The sequence below is a fragment of the Falco punctatus genome (assembly GCF_963210335.1).
Source record: "Falco punctatus genome assembly, chromosome: 10".
NCBI classification, from domain to species: domain Eukaryota; kingdom Metazoa; phylum Chordata; class Aves; order Falconiformes; family Falconidae; genus Falco; species Falco punctatus.
This window is the reverse complement of record NC_137590.1, coordinates 17,288,296-17,304,662: the sequence shown is the minus strand read 5'-3', so window position 1 is coordinate 17,304,662 and position 16,367 is coordinate 17,288,296. Positions and strand designations below refer to the sequence as shown.

General features: G+C 57.2%; 1 protein-coding gene across 8 annotated transcripts in view; it reads left to right on the top strand.

Moving 5' to 3' along the window:
- Nucleotides 1-15,909, top strand: part of CTNND1 (catenin delta 1) — a 31,321-nt gene extending 15,412 nt beyond the window's left edge. For 2 of the 8 annotated variants that reach the window (XM_080404470.1, XM_080404469.1), the window contains 18 exons: nucleotides 247-566; nucleotides 1,710-1,781; nucleotides 2,059-2,217; nucleotides 2,424-2,956; nucleotides 6,909-7,372; nucleotides 7,486-7,669; nucleotides 7,964-8,081; nucleotides 8,699-8,852; nucleotides 9,252-9,269; nucleotides 9,527-9,595; nucleotides 11,022-11,149; nucleotides 11,742-11,892; nucleotides 12,150-12,342; nucleotides 12,448-12,562; nucleotides 13,144-13,231; nucleotides 13,551-13,598; nucleotides 13,731-13,828; nucleotides 13,986-14,338. In XM_080404470.1, the coding sequence (XP_080260596.1) occupies nucleotides 372-566; nucleotides 1,710-1,781; nucleotides 2,059-2,217; nucleotides 2,424-2,956; nucleotides 6,909-7,372; nucleotides 7,486-7,669; nucleotides 7,964-8,081; nucleotides 8,699-8,852; nucleotides 9,252-9,269; nucleotides 9,527-9,595; nucleotides 11,022-11,149; nucleotides 11,742-11,892; nucleotides 12,150-12,342; nucleotides 12,448-12,562; nucleotides 13,144-13,231; nucleotides 13,551-13,598; nucleotides 13,731-13,828; nucleotides 13,986-14,090 (2,892 nt within the window). In that variant the 5' untranslated portion in view covers nucleotides 247-371 and the 3' untranslated portion in view covers nucleotides 14,091-14,338. Of the gene's footprint in view, nucleotides 1-246; nucleotides 567-1,709; nucleotides 1,782-2,058; nucleotides 2,218-2,423; nucleotides 2,957-6,908; nucleotides 7,373-7,485; nucleotides 7,670-7,963; nucleotides 8,082-8,698; nucleotides 8,853-9,251; nucleotides 9,270-9,526; nucleotides 9,596-11,021; nucleotides 11,150-11,741; nucleotides 11,893-12,149; nucleotides 12,343-12,447; nucleotides 12,563-13,143; nucleotides 13,232-13,550; nucleotides 13,599-13,730; nucleotides 13,829-13,985 lie in introns of all 8 variants that reach the window. The other 6 variants (XM_080404473.1, XM_080404472.1, XM_080404475.1 and 3 more) reach the window with 6 other exon arrangements.
- Nucleotides 15,910-16,367: the final 458 nt, after the last annotated feature.

Sequence of the window (16,367 nt, the reverse complement as noted above, 5' to 3'; positions counted from 1 at the left end):
TGATGGGGGAAGGACCTTCTGCCCTCAAAGTACCGCTTCCCCAAGCTTAAATGCTGGGGCAGGGAGCATCCAAGTCACGCCTGGGGCTGTGCTGCTCTGAGACCCTCTTGCCAGTGCTCTGGTGGTGGGTGGGAATGGGTGCTGATGCCGTAAGATATTTTTTTTTCTTGTTCTGAGAATCTGTCTTAATGAAATCAGTCTCTTCTGACCTCTCTTCTCTCCTTTCCTCCCCCAAATCACATGCAGTGAAGACAGGGGCTCCTGCCCTTCTGGGTCACTTCTCTTGCCCTCACCTTGACACCAAGCCACCTCTGCTTGTGCCTCCTTGTGCCCTCCACCCCCACCCTGCCCGTCCTGGGCACCCGTCACCCATGGACGACTCAGAAGTGGAGTCGACCGCCAGCATCCTTGCTTCTGTCAAGGAGCAGGAGGCACAGTTCGAGAAGCTGACCCGGGCGCTTGAGGAGGAACGGCGCCATGTCTCAGCCCAACTGGAACGAGTCCGGGTCTCCCCACAGGACGCCGGCCCGGGCTTGGCCAACGGCACACTCACCCGGCGGCACCAGGTAAAAAACCCCCTCAGCAGAGGTGGGTGCGGAGGCTCCCAGAGCCCCTGTCTGTGTCAGTCCTGCCTTGGTGGGCCCAGCTCCCGTCCTTTGGCCCTCCTTGCGTATGTGAGGTGGAGGGCTAGGCTGGTCTTGCAACGCTGGTGGTGCTGAAGGTGATCTGGGGATGTGCAAACCTACCTCAGCAGCCAGAATCTTCTGGGGAGAAGGAGCCAGCCTGGAGGGTCTTGCTACCAGGTCAGGTCTGGTTTGGTTTTGTGAAGGTTGGAGGCTGTCTGTATTCAGTACCTGAGCATCTTTGCTCCCCATCCCACTCGGCTCCTTGAAGGTGTCCAGAATGCAGGGGCTGGTGTACAGCTGCGGGGGAGCATGCATGTTTCCCTCTTGTGTGACAATGGGCGAGTCCTTGGAGTCTTGTCTGTCCCCTAAACAGCCAAACCGGGGCTGGGAGAGAGCTGTCTTCTCTGCAGGGCTGGGAATGTGGTTTTATCTGCCTTGGCTTGAGGTCTCTCTCCTGTCCTCGCGCTGCTGGGCTGTGTTTTGGAGAGGTGTGCTCACAGGGCGGGTGCGTGGCGTTACGCAGGAGGCAGGTGCCTTTCCAGTTGTGGAAGATGGTGGTGCTGGGAGAGACACATGGGTTGGGGGGAAGGAAGGAGGGGCAGGGGGGAGCGCAGGGCTGTCGAACAGCAGCACTCTGCAACCAGCTACTGAGCGTCCGCACTGTTCCCTCACAGTCCTGGGGGACCTTTGGGATTTTGCTTGCAGCTTCTGCGTCAGAAGATGTGGAAGGTCTCCAGGGCCCTGTCGGGGAGCAGGGAAGGGTCTTGGCCATTCCGTCATTCCGTCAGGAGTGCGTGGCCACTCACTGTGGAAAAGCTGGGTTGCCTGGAAGGGGGGCTGAATGGTGTGTCCTCCAGCTTTTCCCTAGGCTGAAACAGGGGGTGGCTTGTTGCGTGTCACACAGACCCCCAAGATGTGTGCTCTTCTCCTGGGAGTGACACATGGCATGTGCGTTGGGTGGCCAGGTCAGATGCAGGAGGTGGCCTGTTCAGGGCCTGGCAGGGAAGGGGGAGTGGATGTGTGAGATCCCAGCAGTGGGAGATCGCTCCTGTAACAGGCCTGCTGTGGTGCTGTGTGTTTCAGAACGGCCGTTTCTTGGGCGATGCTGACCTGGAGAGGCAGAAATATCCAGATCTGAAGCTCAACGGGCCACAGGTGAGGGGTGCTGGGCCCTCTGGTTGTGTGCAGGCTCTTTGCTAGGTGGGGGGTGCAGGAGCAGGGCTCCAGTGTCCCCACCCCAGCTGGGAGAGGGGAATGTCTTGTTTCTGATGTGGTCGCCCTGGTTTGAAGGGGCTTTGGGTGTGAGGTTGTCGATACACCCTCCCATGAAGAGGATGTCAGGGCTGCCTGAGAGAGCATCTCTTGGCTGTCTAGCTCCTGGGAGGCCTGTGTTGGTGGTGGGAGCTGAGTGCCTGTCCCTTGCTCCCCTCAGGACCACAGCCACCTCTTGTACAGCACAATCCCCAGGATGCAGGACCCGGGCCAAATTGTGGAGGAGACTTACACTATGGAGGAGGACCCAGAAGGGGCCATGTCTGTTGTGTCTGTGGAGACATCAGATGATGGGACAACGCGACGTACAGAGACCACGGTACAGGCCTGGGGAGAGCATGGAGGGACAGGGCTCTGGCCAGGGACCCTGACAACTAGGGTGCTGCAGCCATGATGCTTGCCAGCTGGCTGTGCTGTGAGCTGAAACAGGGTGTGGAGTAAGGTGCTGGGGTGGAAGGGGAATCTGGGGACACAGGGGTGTGGTGGATTTACTGATGGGAGCATGTCCTGCACCCCTCCCTCCAGGTGAAGAAAGTGGTGAAGACTGTGACCACCCGAACAGTGCAGCAGGTGCCGGTGGGGCCTGATGGGTTACCTTTGGAGACCTCCCCTGTCCCCAGCAACTACGTCCAGACCATGGACAGGAACTTCCGCAAGAATGGCAATGGGGGCCCCGGCAGCTACATAAGCCAGCCAGGCACGGCCACCCTCCCTCGTAACTACCACTACCCTGATGGCTATGGCCGCACCTACGAGGATGGCTACCCTGGCAGTGATCACAGCTACGGCAGCCTGTCCCGTGTCACCCGCATTGATGAGCGCTACCGCCCTTCCATGGACACCTACCGGGCCCCCAGCCGCCAGGACATCTACGGCCCTCAGCCTCAAGTGCGTGTTGGGGGCAGCAACATGGACCTCAACCATTTCCACCCTGAGCCCTATGGCCTGGAGGATGACCAGCGCAGCGTGGGCTTTGAAGATGTGGACTATGGGCTTATGTCTGACTATGGCACGGCCAGGCGGGCAGGGACCCCGTCTGATCCTCGGCGGCGGCTCAGGTAGGCGGCAGGAGGTGTTGGGGTGTGGGGGGTGCTGTGGGGTCCCTTAAACTTCACCTCTTCAGAGTAAGGAGGATCACAGAAACAATACCACGAGCCAAGTCACATGCAGCTCATACAGGAGAAAACTTGCATCCGCTTCCAGTTGCTTAATTGGTGGTTAAAACTCAATGCTAATTGAGCCAGTCGTCCTGCAGCAAGGAGTTCCACTGGGCAGTGGATGTAGCTCCGGGCTTTTCCATCCCTGTGCCACCTGTTCTTCTAGTGGGGATGGCAGGCATGCCTGTGCCCCAGCTGGCTTTCCCTGCTGGGAGGCATCCCTGGCGCGGGGTGCACGGCACAGCCCTGCATCAGAAGGAGCAGTCGCCCTGTGATCGTTTTCCTGCTGAGCTGCGAGCAGCCCTGGAGAGTCATGCTGAGCCCAGGGCTGGGGTGAGTGAGATGAGTGTTCCTGCAGCGCACCTGGCCCTTGTGCAGGGCAGGGTGGGAGAAGCTGCTCAACCTGTTTGGCAGTAGCAGCTTCTCCCCCTTGTTTTGTCTGTGGGTGACTACCAGCTCCTCTAGCCTGACTGCTGAGCAATGCCCGGCCAGGCTGCGGCTGCCCTTGGGCAGCCAGAGCAGGGTCTTGGTGGTCCTTGAGCTGCCCTGCCAGGCTTACAGCTGGCCAGGCGTCCTGGGGTGTGACATGCCTGAGGCCATGACTCCTGTAGGCTGGTGTCTCTTGCACAAACGCTGCTGATGCCTGCTTAAGGCACTTGGCTGCTCTGCTGGCTGCCTGGTCTACCAGGCTGGGTTTGTGGAGGTGCTGGAGGGCAGCTCAGAGGGTGGTGATCTATGAATGGAGCAAGGGGCTGAGCCTGAGCCCCAGAAACGAGGAGGGGCTGTGTCAGCAGGCTAGGATGGATGTAAATCTCCTGAGTGCTCCGGGGTGGGGGGAGACAGGCTGAGCACAGGCTTCTTAAGCTCCTAGGGCATAAAACGGAGGCAGTAGGGAGAGACCAGAGGGAAAGGAAGCTCTTGCCAGCCCCTGCTGGGGATCTGCCCATTTCAGGGTGCATACTATAAATCCGCAGTAGATCCTGGCTGCTGAGGGGACTAAAGGAGGAGCTTTGTCTGTCCTCCCAGCTTGTGCCAGCACAAGTGTTGCTGTGCTGAACCAGTCAGGGCAGTTTTTTGCCCAGATTGATTTCCCTGGCCTGCCTTGCCTTGTGAGGCTTGTGCCGGCTAGAGGAGGGCAGGCAAGGCAGCTGCCCCTGCTGCCTGCACAGACCTGAGCAGTCTGCCAGCATTAGCAGTTCTGAGCATGTGGCCATCACGGTGGGCCCCTTGGTGAGCAGGGATTAAGCAGGTGTGTCTGACCCATGGCTGCTCTGCTCCAGCCTGGGGCTGCAGACAGAGCATATACCAGCCAGGACTGGAGGCTCTGGTTTGCAGATCTTCCCTGAGTTCATGTCCTGCCCAGCGTATGGGGCAGGAGCTCTCCCTGGATGGGCCAGTCTGAGCTGCTTGGCCTTGGAGACAAGTTCTCTCTGCTGGGCTGGATGGTGTTTGTGTACCTTCTGTCCCTCTGGATCCTGGAGGACAGGAGTTAGGGCAGTGAGGTGCAGGAGCTGCAGCCATGTGGGAGACCAGGGGACTTGGGACCTTCTTGCTCTGTTGTAACCCATGTCTAAGCATGGCCAAGGAGCAGCCCTGGTGGAGACATGACCTTGTACTGCAGGGACAGTGCAGGATATGGAACTTAGGTTGGCGTGGCCCACGAGCAGGCTCTCCCTCCTGAGGCAGACTGATAAAGATCACAGCAATCTGTGGAATCCAGGCGCTGTTGAGCTTGGCTTGTCCGCTGCCTTCTCAGTTACCATCTGCACTCAGCTGCCCGGCTTGCAGGAATGGGAACAGGGGACATCAACATCCCCCCTGCCTCAGAGATGTTTGTCTTGAGCAGGAGCCTGGCTGTTAATGACTTCCTTCAGGGAGGCAGCCTGCCAGGCAGGCGGGAGATGAAGGAGCATGTTGAGTTGAGATGCAGCACGTGCTGGCTGCCATCGGCTGCAGAGCATGTGGGTCCCCTCTCCTGTGGCTCTTATTGAGCTCCCTTTCTGCGGAGTGTGTGTCCCTTCCCTGCCAGTCCCATCTCACCTTGAGGGACCAGGTGGGCTCCAGCACTGAATGTCCCTCGAGGCCAAGCAGGAGCTCCCTTTCAAGGCATGTGAGTCTTGGCATGGGAGCAAGGTCAGCTGCCGGCCATGTTGATGAGCATTGGGAGGCTTGTTTGCAGTGCTGGCCCTCTGCTGTGTCTTGCTCCTGCCTTGTCTTGCTGCAGGGGGTGGTGGCGGCTGGCATGGTGCGCTGAGCACCCTGCCCTGCAACAGCAGGGAGTCACGGAGTGGCTGGACGGTTCGGAGTGGCTGGACGGCTCGGCATCTCTTAGTAGCCAGGCCACGTGGCAAGCAGCGCATCTCCCCATCGGGATGTAGTAACAGCCAACCTCGCAGCCCACTGCCACCATCTGCGGTGGTGCCATGCAGGCAGCTGGCACGGCACCAGAGGGGCATGTGGCTGTAGCGGCGGCTGCCACCTGGAGCTGATGGTTTTGGCAACTCCCATACCAGAGGCTGTAGGGGAGGCAGTGGCACGTGGAGCAGAGCCTGCTACCATCCTTCACTGCAACTTTCTCTGCCTGCTCGGGGGCAGGGGGCTGCCTGCACCTGTCCTGGGAGCTCAGAAGGTGGCAGAGCAGTCCCAGGGGCTGGTGTGAGCCAGAGGATGCTACCTCATGTTGGGCCTTGGTTGTGCGTCCTCAGTGCCCTGGCACAGTCAGGGTGATGGCAGTGATCAGGCCCCTCCGTTTCAGTGTCAAGTGCCCTCCCATCCCCTTTTGTTGGAAATTGCTGGATTCTTCTGCCTAGGTGGGGGAAGGACTGTATTGCCAGTTCCTACAAAAATAGGACAAGAATCCAGGGGTTGTGTGGCATATGTTCTGGGGGTGGTAGATGTCACCTTGGCACACGGGCAACTGGTTGCACTTTCTTTCAGCTTCCATGTGCTTGCTGGGGCTGGCTCCCAGTGCTGCTAGGTCTGTGGGTGAACTGCTTTTTGCCAGGGCAGGGGTGTAGGACCCCAGCTCCTCCCTGTGCCTGAGCTGGGAGCGGTGAGGTTGATCCCTGGTGCCCGGGTATCTCTCGATGCCCCTCTAAGCCTTGTCCCCGGGCAGCAGTGCAGCTTGCCTATATTGCCGGGCATCTGCAGCCAAAAGAGTTTGAGCCCCATCCTGCGTGAGGGTCTCTGCTCTGGCCCTGATGCCCTGCGATAACAGCTGTGGCTTGGTGCGGCAGCAGCTCGTGTGTGCTGGGCTGCGGCGGGGCGGCTGGGGTGGCAGGTGCGGTGCCGCGGGGAGCTGGGTGGCCTGGGACTGGGCCGTGGGTGCGGGCTGCGCCCGGGCGGTGCCGGTGTAACGGGCCTGGCGAGCTGCGGGGCGACCGGCTCTGCCAGCCGTCTGCCGCGGGGTGAACCTGCCCTCTAGTGGCCACAGGCCCGAATGGCTCCTTGTGCGCTGGGGCTGGCTCCTGCCTCCGTGCGGGCTACGCAGAGACCGCGATGCAGCCTCTGACCCAAAGCTAAACCCGGGGGGCGGGTGGGAGGGGACTGGAATAGCTCTTGAGGCTGGTTTCTCCTGGGGAGGAACCACCTGCTTCCTGAGCAAGGCCTGGAGACACATGTGGAGTGGGGTGGCCTCCTGCGGCCACAGAGTCCGGCTGGACACACCTGCGTGAGGAGCATCTGACACTGCCTGGCTCCCAGCCCTCGATGGGAGTCTGCCCAGTGCACTCCGGGAGGGTGGCGGTGACTAGATACCGTGTGCGCTCCAGCCCATCTTCGGAGGGGTGAAAGGGGTACAGCATCCCCTCCTGGTTCAGGGCTTGTGCTGATGCCTGATGTCTTCTCTCCTAAGGAGTTATGAAGACATGCTGGTGGATGAAGTGGCCCCTGACCGGTACTACTGGGCCCCTCTGGCTCAGCACGAGCGGGGTAGCCTGGCTAGCCTGGACAGCCTGCGGAAGGGAGGTCTGGCCCCGGGTAACTGGCGCCAGCCGGAGCTGCCGGAGGTGATAGCCATGCTGAGCTTCCGACTGGATGCCGTCAAGTCCAACGCGGCTGCCTACCTGCAGCACCTCTGCTACCGTAATGACAAGGTGAAGACGGAGGTGCGCAAGCTGAAGGGCATTCCTGTGCTGGTGGGATTGCTAGACCACCCCAAGAAAGAGGTGCATTATGGTGCCTGTGGAGCCCTCAAGAACATTTCCTTTGGCAAGGACCAAGACAATAAGATTGCCATCAAGAACTGCGATGGGGTGCCTGCTCTGGTCCGCCTGTTGCGGAAGGCCCATGACATGGACCTCACGGAGGTCATCACAGGTAATGGCGCCAGGGAGGAGAGGAGGGGGCTAAGCCCTTGAGTGAGAGGTGCACAGGGCAGGTTTTTAAGCCCACGTGATCTGATTGATCCCTTGCTGGTTGTGGCATTGCAGGAACACTGTGGAACCTGTCCTCGCACGACTCCATCAAGATGGCCATTGTGGATCATGCACTACATGCTCTGACCGATGAGGTTGTCATTCCCCGCTCGGGCTGGGAGCGGGAACCCAATGAGGACTCAAAACCCCGCCATATTGAGTGGGAGTCAGTGCTCACCAACACCGCTGGCTGTCTTAGGTATGGGAGTGGGGCTGCCAGCTGCTGGCAGAGAGCTGGCGTGGGTTGGGGCTGCTATAATGTTCCTTCCTGGCTGTTCTGGTAGCTCTCTTGGATGGCTGAAGGAGGTCTGTGGAGGTGCTGGTCTCCTAGGACAGCTACTGGTGGTGCAGTCCTTGATTTTTTTGGAGGAATTCCTCTCAATGGAGGGAGGTGCTACAGGAGCTTTCCTCTTGTCTGAGCTCTTCTGGGTGCAGGCTGCTCCTCACCTGCCCTCGGTTGTCTCTCCTGTGACAGTTCTCTCTTGCCTGGCAGGAACGTGAGCTCAGAACGGAGCGAGGCCCGTCGGAAGCTGCGGGAATGTGATGGGCTGGTAGATGCCCTGATCTACATCGTCCAGTCTGAGATTGGCCAGAAGGACTTGGACAGCAAGGTACCACGGTGGGGGTGGTGATGGGACATGTCTAGAGCTCCGTCGTCAACTAGCTCTAGCAATGTTCTGCTGATCATGGTGGCTGAAGTTGGGTTCATCCCAAGATGGATGAAGAATGGATGGGTGGAATATTCACCAGGGAGGAATTTGGTCTGACAGGATTAGCTTGGGAAAACCCAGTCCCGGCTCACTCCTTTCCATGATCTCTGCTCGGGAAGAGAGCCTGTGTGAGGTGTGGCCTGGGTACTCTTTGACTGGAAGGTGCCTGGCACTTATCCTGAACTTAGCAGTGGGAATGTTGGCCCTCCAGCAAGGGGTCCGGTGGTGTCACTCATCCCCATGCTGGGTATCCTCTGCTTCAGGGCTTCCTCATCTGCCTTGACAAGGCATTGGCTTGAGTTTTCCTTGGAATTTTTGTACTTAAAGCAGAGTGCAAACTCATGCCTGCAGAGCTGGCCATGTCTGCTTTGGGATGGGGATCTGCTCCAGCTCCATCTGAGATGGAGCTGCGTGGCCCCCTTGACCTGGCTCTGCATTGCAAGCTGTGACGGGGCCCTCACTCAGACATGGGTTGGGCATGTGCTGCTCCAAGTCAGACTATCTGGCATTCTCTCTAGCTGGTGGAGAACTGTGTGTGCCTGCTGAGAAACTTGTCCTACCAAGTCCATCGTGAGATCCCCCATGCTGAGCGTTACCAGGAGACACCTCTGGCCCCTGCCAACAACACTGGGCCCCATGCTGCAAGCTGCTTTGGTGCCAAGAAGGGAAAAGGTTTGTTGGGTGACAGCAGCATGGAGGGAGGTGGGATAAAGAGAGATCTCCACTACAGTGGAGGTTGAGGGTGGTCTTGGGTCTCTGTGCTCCTACTCTAGTGTCTCTTTTGTGAAGGCTAAAGTGCAGCTTTCTCTGGAGGTGCTGTGGTCCATGCCTCCCCTGGCTTTGGGAGCTACTGCTTGGCTTACCCAAGGCACTTGACACAAACTAATGGTGGATTTTTCTGTGGTGGTGGGATGGTGATGGATAGATGGTGCACTAACTCCACACCTTCCCTTTTCTCCTGTTGCCCCTTCCCCTCTGCCTTCTTGCCAAATGATCTGCCCCATGATGCTGCTGGCACTTCTCTCCTCCTGCCTCCCCTCTCTCCTGTCCTTCTCTCCGCTTCGCCAATAGACGAATGGTTCTCCAGAGGTGAGTGTGCTCTTGGTTTAAATGTTTTCATGGTTTGATTGGGTGCTTCTCTGTAGCTCTCTGTGGTTCACCCTGCAGCTGGGCACGTACTGCCTGCAGTGTGGGTAATGCCCTTGACATACCTTCCTGGGACATGCAGGTAGCTTAGCTTTAGCTTACCTCTGGGCTTGTTCTTGTATCAAGTGGTGAAGAGCTGTTGGGCTAGATGGGTTGGTGAGAGGAGAGGTGTCTTATGTCTCCCTGTTTGCCCTTTGAAGGTAAAAAGCTCCCAGAAGACTCTGGTGTCGATGCAGTGGATTTTCCCAAAAGAACAGTTCCAGCCAAAGGTACGTTCCTCAGTGTTTGCGCAGGGCTGCTTTTCCACAAGCAGTCCAGGAGAGAAGCGAGTAGAGTTGACTTTCCGTTGAAGTGAGCCTCTCAAATGGGCAGAGGTTTGGTTTGGAGGAGGTAAGATTCTGGTTGCCCAAGTGCTAGCTGAAAAACACTAGCTCTGCCACAGCCAGTTGTGAGGTTGCTTGTGCTTGAAAGAGGTCAGCACTGCCTCAAGACAGACTTTCTGGGGATGCAGAGGCAACTATTGCCCTAGGGACTGAGGGGACAGCATGGTGACACAGCCGTAGGCCAGGTAGCCCTCTATGGTGGTCTTGACTTCTCACCACGATTGCCTTTTGTCAGTTTTTCTTTCCTGGGCATGAAGAACAGGCAGGATTTAAGGCAAAAACCACTGCCTTAAAGTGTTCTCCAGCATGAGGAAGGGTCATTGCAAGAAGTCTCTGGGGATAAGCATCTTGCTGCCTAGAGGGTTGTGAATTGTAGCCCCTCTCTGGTTGGCCAGGTAGTGGGCATCAGCCTAGGGCTTGAGTTCATTTCTCCCTGTCCCAAAACACCCTGTGGTTCCTGTGAAGACCCTGGTGCTCCCAGGAGTGTGAGGAGTCCAAGCTAGAAGAATCCTAAGGAAACTTAGGACAGACCTGATCTTGGGAGCAGCTCAAGTATGCAGTGGGTCCTCAGGGTGACCTGGGCTGTGGGAAGAGCTGGCACCCATCTCTGGTGGAAGCCTGAGGAGCCACCTGTTCTGACTTTGGGGCCTGGGGACATCCCTCACCACAGCTGAGGACAGAGAATGAGGTGGAAAACCTGGCCTCGCGACTGTAAACCAATCTCACTGCTGCTTTAGGAATAACTTCTGGGCACATGTTTCTGTGAAAAAGAGTTAGAAGTTGAAGGCCTGATCCCTGCCTGCTTGCTGGGGTAGTCGAGAGCTGGAGACCTGGTGCTCTCTGAGGATGGGCTGAACCCAAGCTGCTTCAGTGTGTTGGTGGCCACTGGCTTGGGGTGTTTCTCTTTCTTCCCGCTGAGTGTGGGCTGAGCCTCTTGTGGCAGCTGGGCACTGTGGCAGCATTTGCTGCCCCACCACATGCCCTTGCCTGGGCTGGGTTTTCAGCCAGGCGTTGTACTGAAGTTGAGGTCTCCTTGCCACTGGCAGCGGTGCTGCGACTCAGCCCAGACCTCTCCTGAGTTGCAGTGGTGCACTGGACACTGTGGGCAGCAGCCTTGGCATCGCTGATCGGGGCTGAGGTTTCTGGTGCTGTGGGGTAGCCTGGCCCCCCTCTGTGCCGAGGATCCAGCCTCCAGGGAGCAGTGAGCCTGGGAGAAAGCTTCCAGCCTTATCTGCCCCGCAGTGTTCCTTTGAATTAGTCAATGCTAGCAGAGCCCTTGAGTAAGTTCTTCCTACCCATGTTCTTCTGGCAGGCTATGAGCTCCTCTTCCAGCCAGAAGTGGTCCGGATATACATCTCCCTCCTAAAAGAAAGCAAGACTCCAGCCATCCTAGAGGCTTCGGCAGGAGCCATTCAGAACCTGTGTGCTGGCAGCTGGACGGTGAGAGTCTCATAGAGCTGGCCGTGTCCAGCTTCATCTGTGTTGCAGGGAAAGGGGTCTTGGGGAGCAGGGAGCATCACCTGTGGGGTACCAGCAGAGCTGTAGATGGCCAAGGCTCTGCTGTTTCAGGCTGTTCACTTTGTGCATGTGTCACTACCTGAGAAGATGCTGTTCAGCAGCATGGTTCAGGTGTGAACCAGGTTTCTCCTGTGCCGTTAAGGGCTCTGTGCTCCCTGCCAGCTGTGCCTTCCCAAGGGCCGCCTGCCTGTGTCCCTGCCTGCAGCCAGCTCCCTGCTGTTCTTGCCGCTCCGTAGGGTGTGGGCAGGGGTCGAAGGTTTGGGGCTGTTCTGTAGCCCTTTGACCTGCATTCCCTTGGTGTGTATGGAAGGACCACATGGGATGTCTCACCTGCCTGGCCTGCAGGGGAGCCTTGGGGTAGGAGTGGGACCGCTGCAGCCGGTCTCACTGCGGGTGAAGCCAGGACGCTGGATTCCCAGGATGAGGGTGGGTGGTAGGGCTCCCAGTGGTGCTTCAGCCCCGGGAGCAGGGACTATGCCTGCCAGGTCACACATGCTCTGCCTTTCGCCTGCAGTACGGCCGGTACATCCGCTCAGCGCTGCGCCAGGAGAAGGGACTCTCTGCCATCGCCGACCTCCTGACCCACGACAGCGAGCGAGTGGTGAAAGCAGCGTCCGGAGCCCTGCGCAACCTGGCTGTTGACTTGCGTAACAAAGAGCTGATAGGTGAGGGCTGTGGAGGAGAGGAAGGATCATTGTGCTCTCTGTATCCATTTGGGTTAGGCAGGAACTTTCTCCTGATCTTGGCAGCCAAGGAAGTGTGTGAGCATAGCATTGGCCCAGCATCTGTCAGCTGCTCCTCTCCGAGTAGCATGTGCTGAGCTCCGCTGAGAGGGACATCAAAACTGGTCACCAGTCCCTGATCCTTCTGCCTTACAGTCCTCTTCTTTGCTTGCTCATGCCTCGCTCTTTTCCCTTCCCAGGTAAACATGCCATCCCCAACCTAGTGAAGAACCTGCCTGGAGGCCAGCAGACCCCAGCCAAAAACCTCTCTGAGGACACAGTGGTGTCAATCCTCAACACAGTCAATGAAGTAATTGTAGACAACCTTGAGGCTGCCAAGAAGCTGCGGGAAACACAGGGTATTGAGAAGTTGGTGCTGATCAACAAATCTGGGTAGGCTGTGATCAAAGGATAATGCAAGGGGCAGGGAGGGGCATCTCCAGGAGCATCCTGGAGACCATGGGTGTCTCCAAGCATCTCTTCCTCTGCCTCTTTTAGGAACCGCTCAGAGAGAGAAGTCCGAGCAGCCGCTCTAGTCTTGCAGACAGTTTGGGGATATAAAGAGCTGCGGAAGCCACTTGAGAAGGAAGGCTGGAAGAAGTCAGATTTCCAGGTATGGGGGTGGGGGAATGGGGATGCCCTGTTGTGGCTGGGATAGTAGATGGGGTCCTGCAGCAGGGAGAAGGGTGTTCCTGGAGCTCAGCGGTATTGGATTTCAGCTCTTGCCTTGCTGGCAGGATTGGAGACCCTTCAGGGTTCAGAAACTGCTGTTTCTCAGTGAATGGCCAGCAGGAAGTTTCTACCAAGGAAGGAACACTCTGTAAAGCTTTAAGCCCTTTGTCCCACACATAAGCATGCAGATCTACAGGCAGGAAAGTTTGCAGCACTGAGAGCCACTGTGGAGATGCTGAAGAACAAGGTTCTCCAGGGCTCGGTTTCTTTCCCAAAAGCTGGGACTGTCCTTGCTGCTTAGGGGCAGGGTGCTGCCCGGACCCAGTCCAGGCAGGCCACCCCCACTAACGTGGGTGCAGCTGTGGGCTCTGGAGCACCCTCTGGTTGCTTCAGGCCCCTTGCTTGGGGGCTGTGGGAGGGTTCCTGGGTCTGTCCTGGTGTTGGGGGCTGGAGGGATGGGATGTGCTGATGAGGAAGGAATGTGTGGGCCAGGATGTGAGTGGTCACTGTCTGATGCTCCAGGTGAACCTGAGCAATGTCTCTCGGACCCAGGGAGGCAACTCATTTGATGACAGCACCTTGCCTCTCATCGACAGGAACCAAAAATCCGGTATGTGCCTGCCCTTCAGCACCTCTCCCCACTGTCATCCTTCCACCTGGTGTGTACCCAGAACAGCTGGCCACTGTCCCCTCCCTGCTCTTCAGCCCTGGCGTTCTTGGTGGCCACAGCTGGTCACACAAGACCATCAGTTTGGGCTTTAGGTGGCTTCTCAGGGCTAGAAGTGATGCATGCAGTTAGCATAGGTCCTGCAGCGTCCTTGGGTCAACTGTGCTGGGTCTGGGCTCCTCTAGCTGGGGTAGGCAGTGGTTCCTCTGCTGCCTGTGACTGCAGGGGCTGTGTCTGATCTACTGCTCTCCCATGCTTGCAGACAAGAAATCCTCCCGGGAGGAGATCCAGATGAGCAACATGGGACCAGGTAGGAGAGGGACTGGAATGGGAGCATCTTGCCTCCTTGGTATGCTGGGCAGGGGCAGAGCTCAAATTCAGATGGCAATGATGTTGCCTCCCGTGGAGGTGACATGACTGACTGTCCCCTTTCCTGCTCCAGACAACTATTCCACACTCAATGAGAGGGACCACAGCAGGACACTGGACCGATCTGGTGACCTCGGAGATATGGAGCCAGTGAAGGCAGCACCATTGATGGTGAGCAGCTCTTCCTAATGAGGAAAGAGTGAGTGGGACTGGGGTGCAGGAGGTGTGACACATAGTTGTCCTGGCTGGCAGGAGGAGGGGAGAGCTGGGCTCCCACAGCTAACACCCCACCCTTCTATCACCCCTACTAACCCCTGTGTGTCTGCAGCAGGAAGAGGGGCAGGAATCACCACCTGAGGTAGAGGAGGTGGAGGAGGAGAACGCTGTGTGTTCCCCTGTGTCGGTATGTCCCGCAGTGTCCTGCCCAATCTGAACAGTGGTGACAGATCCTGCTCTGCTGTTAGGGGTGCTTTGGCCAAACAAATTCTGATCTGATTGCTGCTGCCTGCAATCGCTGCCCTATCCATCGGGGCCATGATCATGCTGCCTCTGCTCACTTGATTACTGGGCGTGCTAATGCCTCTCCCTCTCTCTCCACAGCAGAAGATCTAGCTGACATCCCCACCTCCACTCAGTTTGGGTTGATAATATATATTATATATAAATATATATATAACTCTTTGTGGTGGAATGGACCGACTTTTACCTTGTCTTATTCCTGGATTTTTTGCTGGACTGTTTGTGCCAACTAGCCAGCCAAATGACTGGGCCTGGTCCCCCAGGGGCAACCTGGGCCACTCTGCCTCCTCTAGACCGCTGCACCTCCCCGTTCTGGGACACCTCGACCAATAACTTCCTCCCTGTCCTCCGCCACCTCCTTCCTCCAGAGAGTAAAACCCTGCTGCCTGACTGCCGGATCAACCGGTGTGGATGCTGCAAAAGGACTAGAGATCTCTGCCTTGACCAGGAGCTGCCTTCTCTCTCACGTCTTCCCTCTGCTCGGGGACGTCTGCAGGGACAGAGACTGGGACCTCACTTGGCGCCTTTTTTGTCTTTTGTTTTGTTGCCTATAGGATATATTTTTGTGCAGGATCACTCTTCAACCAGGGCTGTGGGGGACAAAGGAGCATCCCCTCCCTGGTGGTGGTGGGACCAGGATGAGGGGGGCTGGAGTCATGGGGGGGATGAGGGGAAGGAAAAAACAGCAATAACTTCTCTTGCTTTACTCTAAGTGAGGCTTTGTGGGGGGTATGGGAAGGAGCAGATCTGGTTCTAGATCCTGCGGAGGGGTCTGGATGGGGTGGCTGATCCCCACCCAGTGACTGTGTGAGGAGGGATCCTTATGTGCAGAGGATGGTCAGTGCAGGGGGCTTGGGATGTGCCTCCCCAAGTGGGAGGCGATGGGTCCCTGTGGGAGGAGGAGATGCAGCAGGGCTTTTGGGAGAGGCAGGCTTCTAGGGGCACGCTATGAGCCAGGTGTGAGGACCAGGATCCCCCCCTCTCACCCCCGTGCACCAGCTGCCTCCGGAGACTTTCTCTTGACATGTGCCTTTCTTTTGCCACTGTGAAATAGCTCTCTGAATTGTACTGTCTGGCTTCTTTGCTGGGGAAAGGGTGTTTCCCAGGCTTCTGGCAGGGCTGAGCTCTTCCTTTCCCCACTGGGAGCCTTAACTGTCTGAAGTGGGGCTGGAAGCCTGTTTTTTGGGGGGATCCCAGCACATCTTAGTGCTGTGGTGTTCTGCGGAGCCCTTGGGCTCCCTGTGCAACTGGAAGCCTGGGTAGGAGGCTGCAAACTGGAGCAGGAGCCCTCCCCAGTCTGGCACTCCTGAAAAGGGGAGCAGGGAGGCTGTGGTAGGCAGAACTGGTGCCTTGCTCCTGCCTGCTGCTCTGCCCAGAAGCACCTCTCTGCTCTGCCTGAGCCCTCCCTGGCTCCAGCCCCACCTCAGCTCTGTTTGGTTTTGTTCTGGGGTCTAACTCTTCTCTCTTCCTTTAAATATGTAAAACACTAATTCCTTTTCTTTAATTTTTAATTCCAAATGAACCAAAAAAAAAAAGCTTCCCTCTTCTCTCCTCCCCTCCCCTGGTTCTCCTGGGCCACCTCTGCCCTGGCAGGGAGTGGGGCTAGGGAGGAGGGGAGCGAGGAGCAACAAGCCATTCCTTGTCTGATTCCTGTGCACACTCTTGTAACGCTTTTAAAACAAAATGATTTTTTTTATATAAATAAAGTTTTTAAAGTGTGTCTGTGTGCCTTCTACCTAAGGCTGCCACCTTGGTCTTTTAGGCTTTGCAGTTGGGCCTAAGCATGTTTTCTGGGGTCAGGGCTGTGCTCAGTGTGTGGCTCCAAAAGGTGCCGCTTTGTGATAAACCCTTTCTTGGGCTGGAGTGATGTGTTGTCCTCTTTAGAGGTGGGTTTTGTTTTTTTTTTTTTTTTTGTGCGTGTGGTTTCCACACAATGCCCCTTCCCCCGGTGCTTGGGGCTGCTCAGGAGGTAGGGGAGAGCCCTCCCTCTCCTGAGCACGGGGGCTTCCTGCTGGGATACCTTGCTGTGACCCCTGTGGAGTGGGGCTAGGCTGTAAACAGGTGCATCCTTTCCTGGGGAATACTGGAGCCAGGCTGAAACACCCTGTGGGCTCACTTTGCTTTCAGCCATGTGTGCATGTGAAAATAAATACAGAAAGAAGTTCTGTAACTTTGTGGAAATACCTCGTTA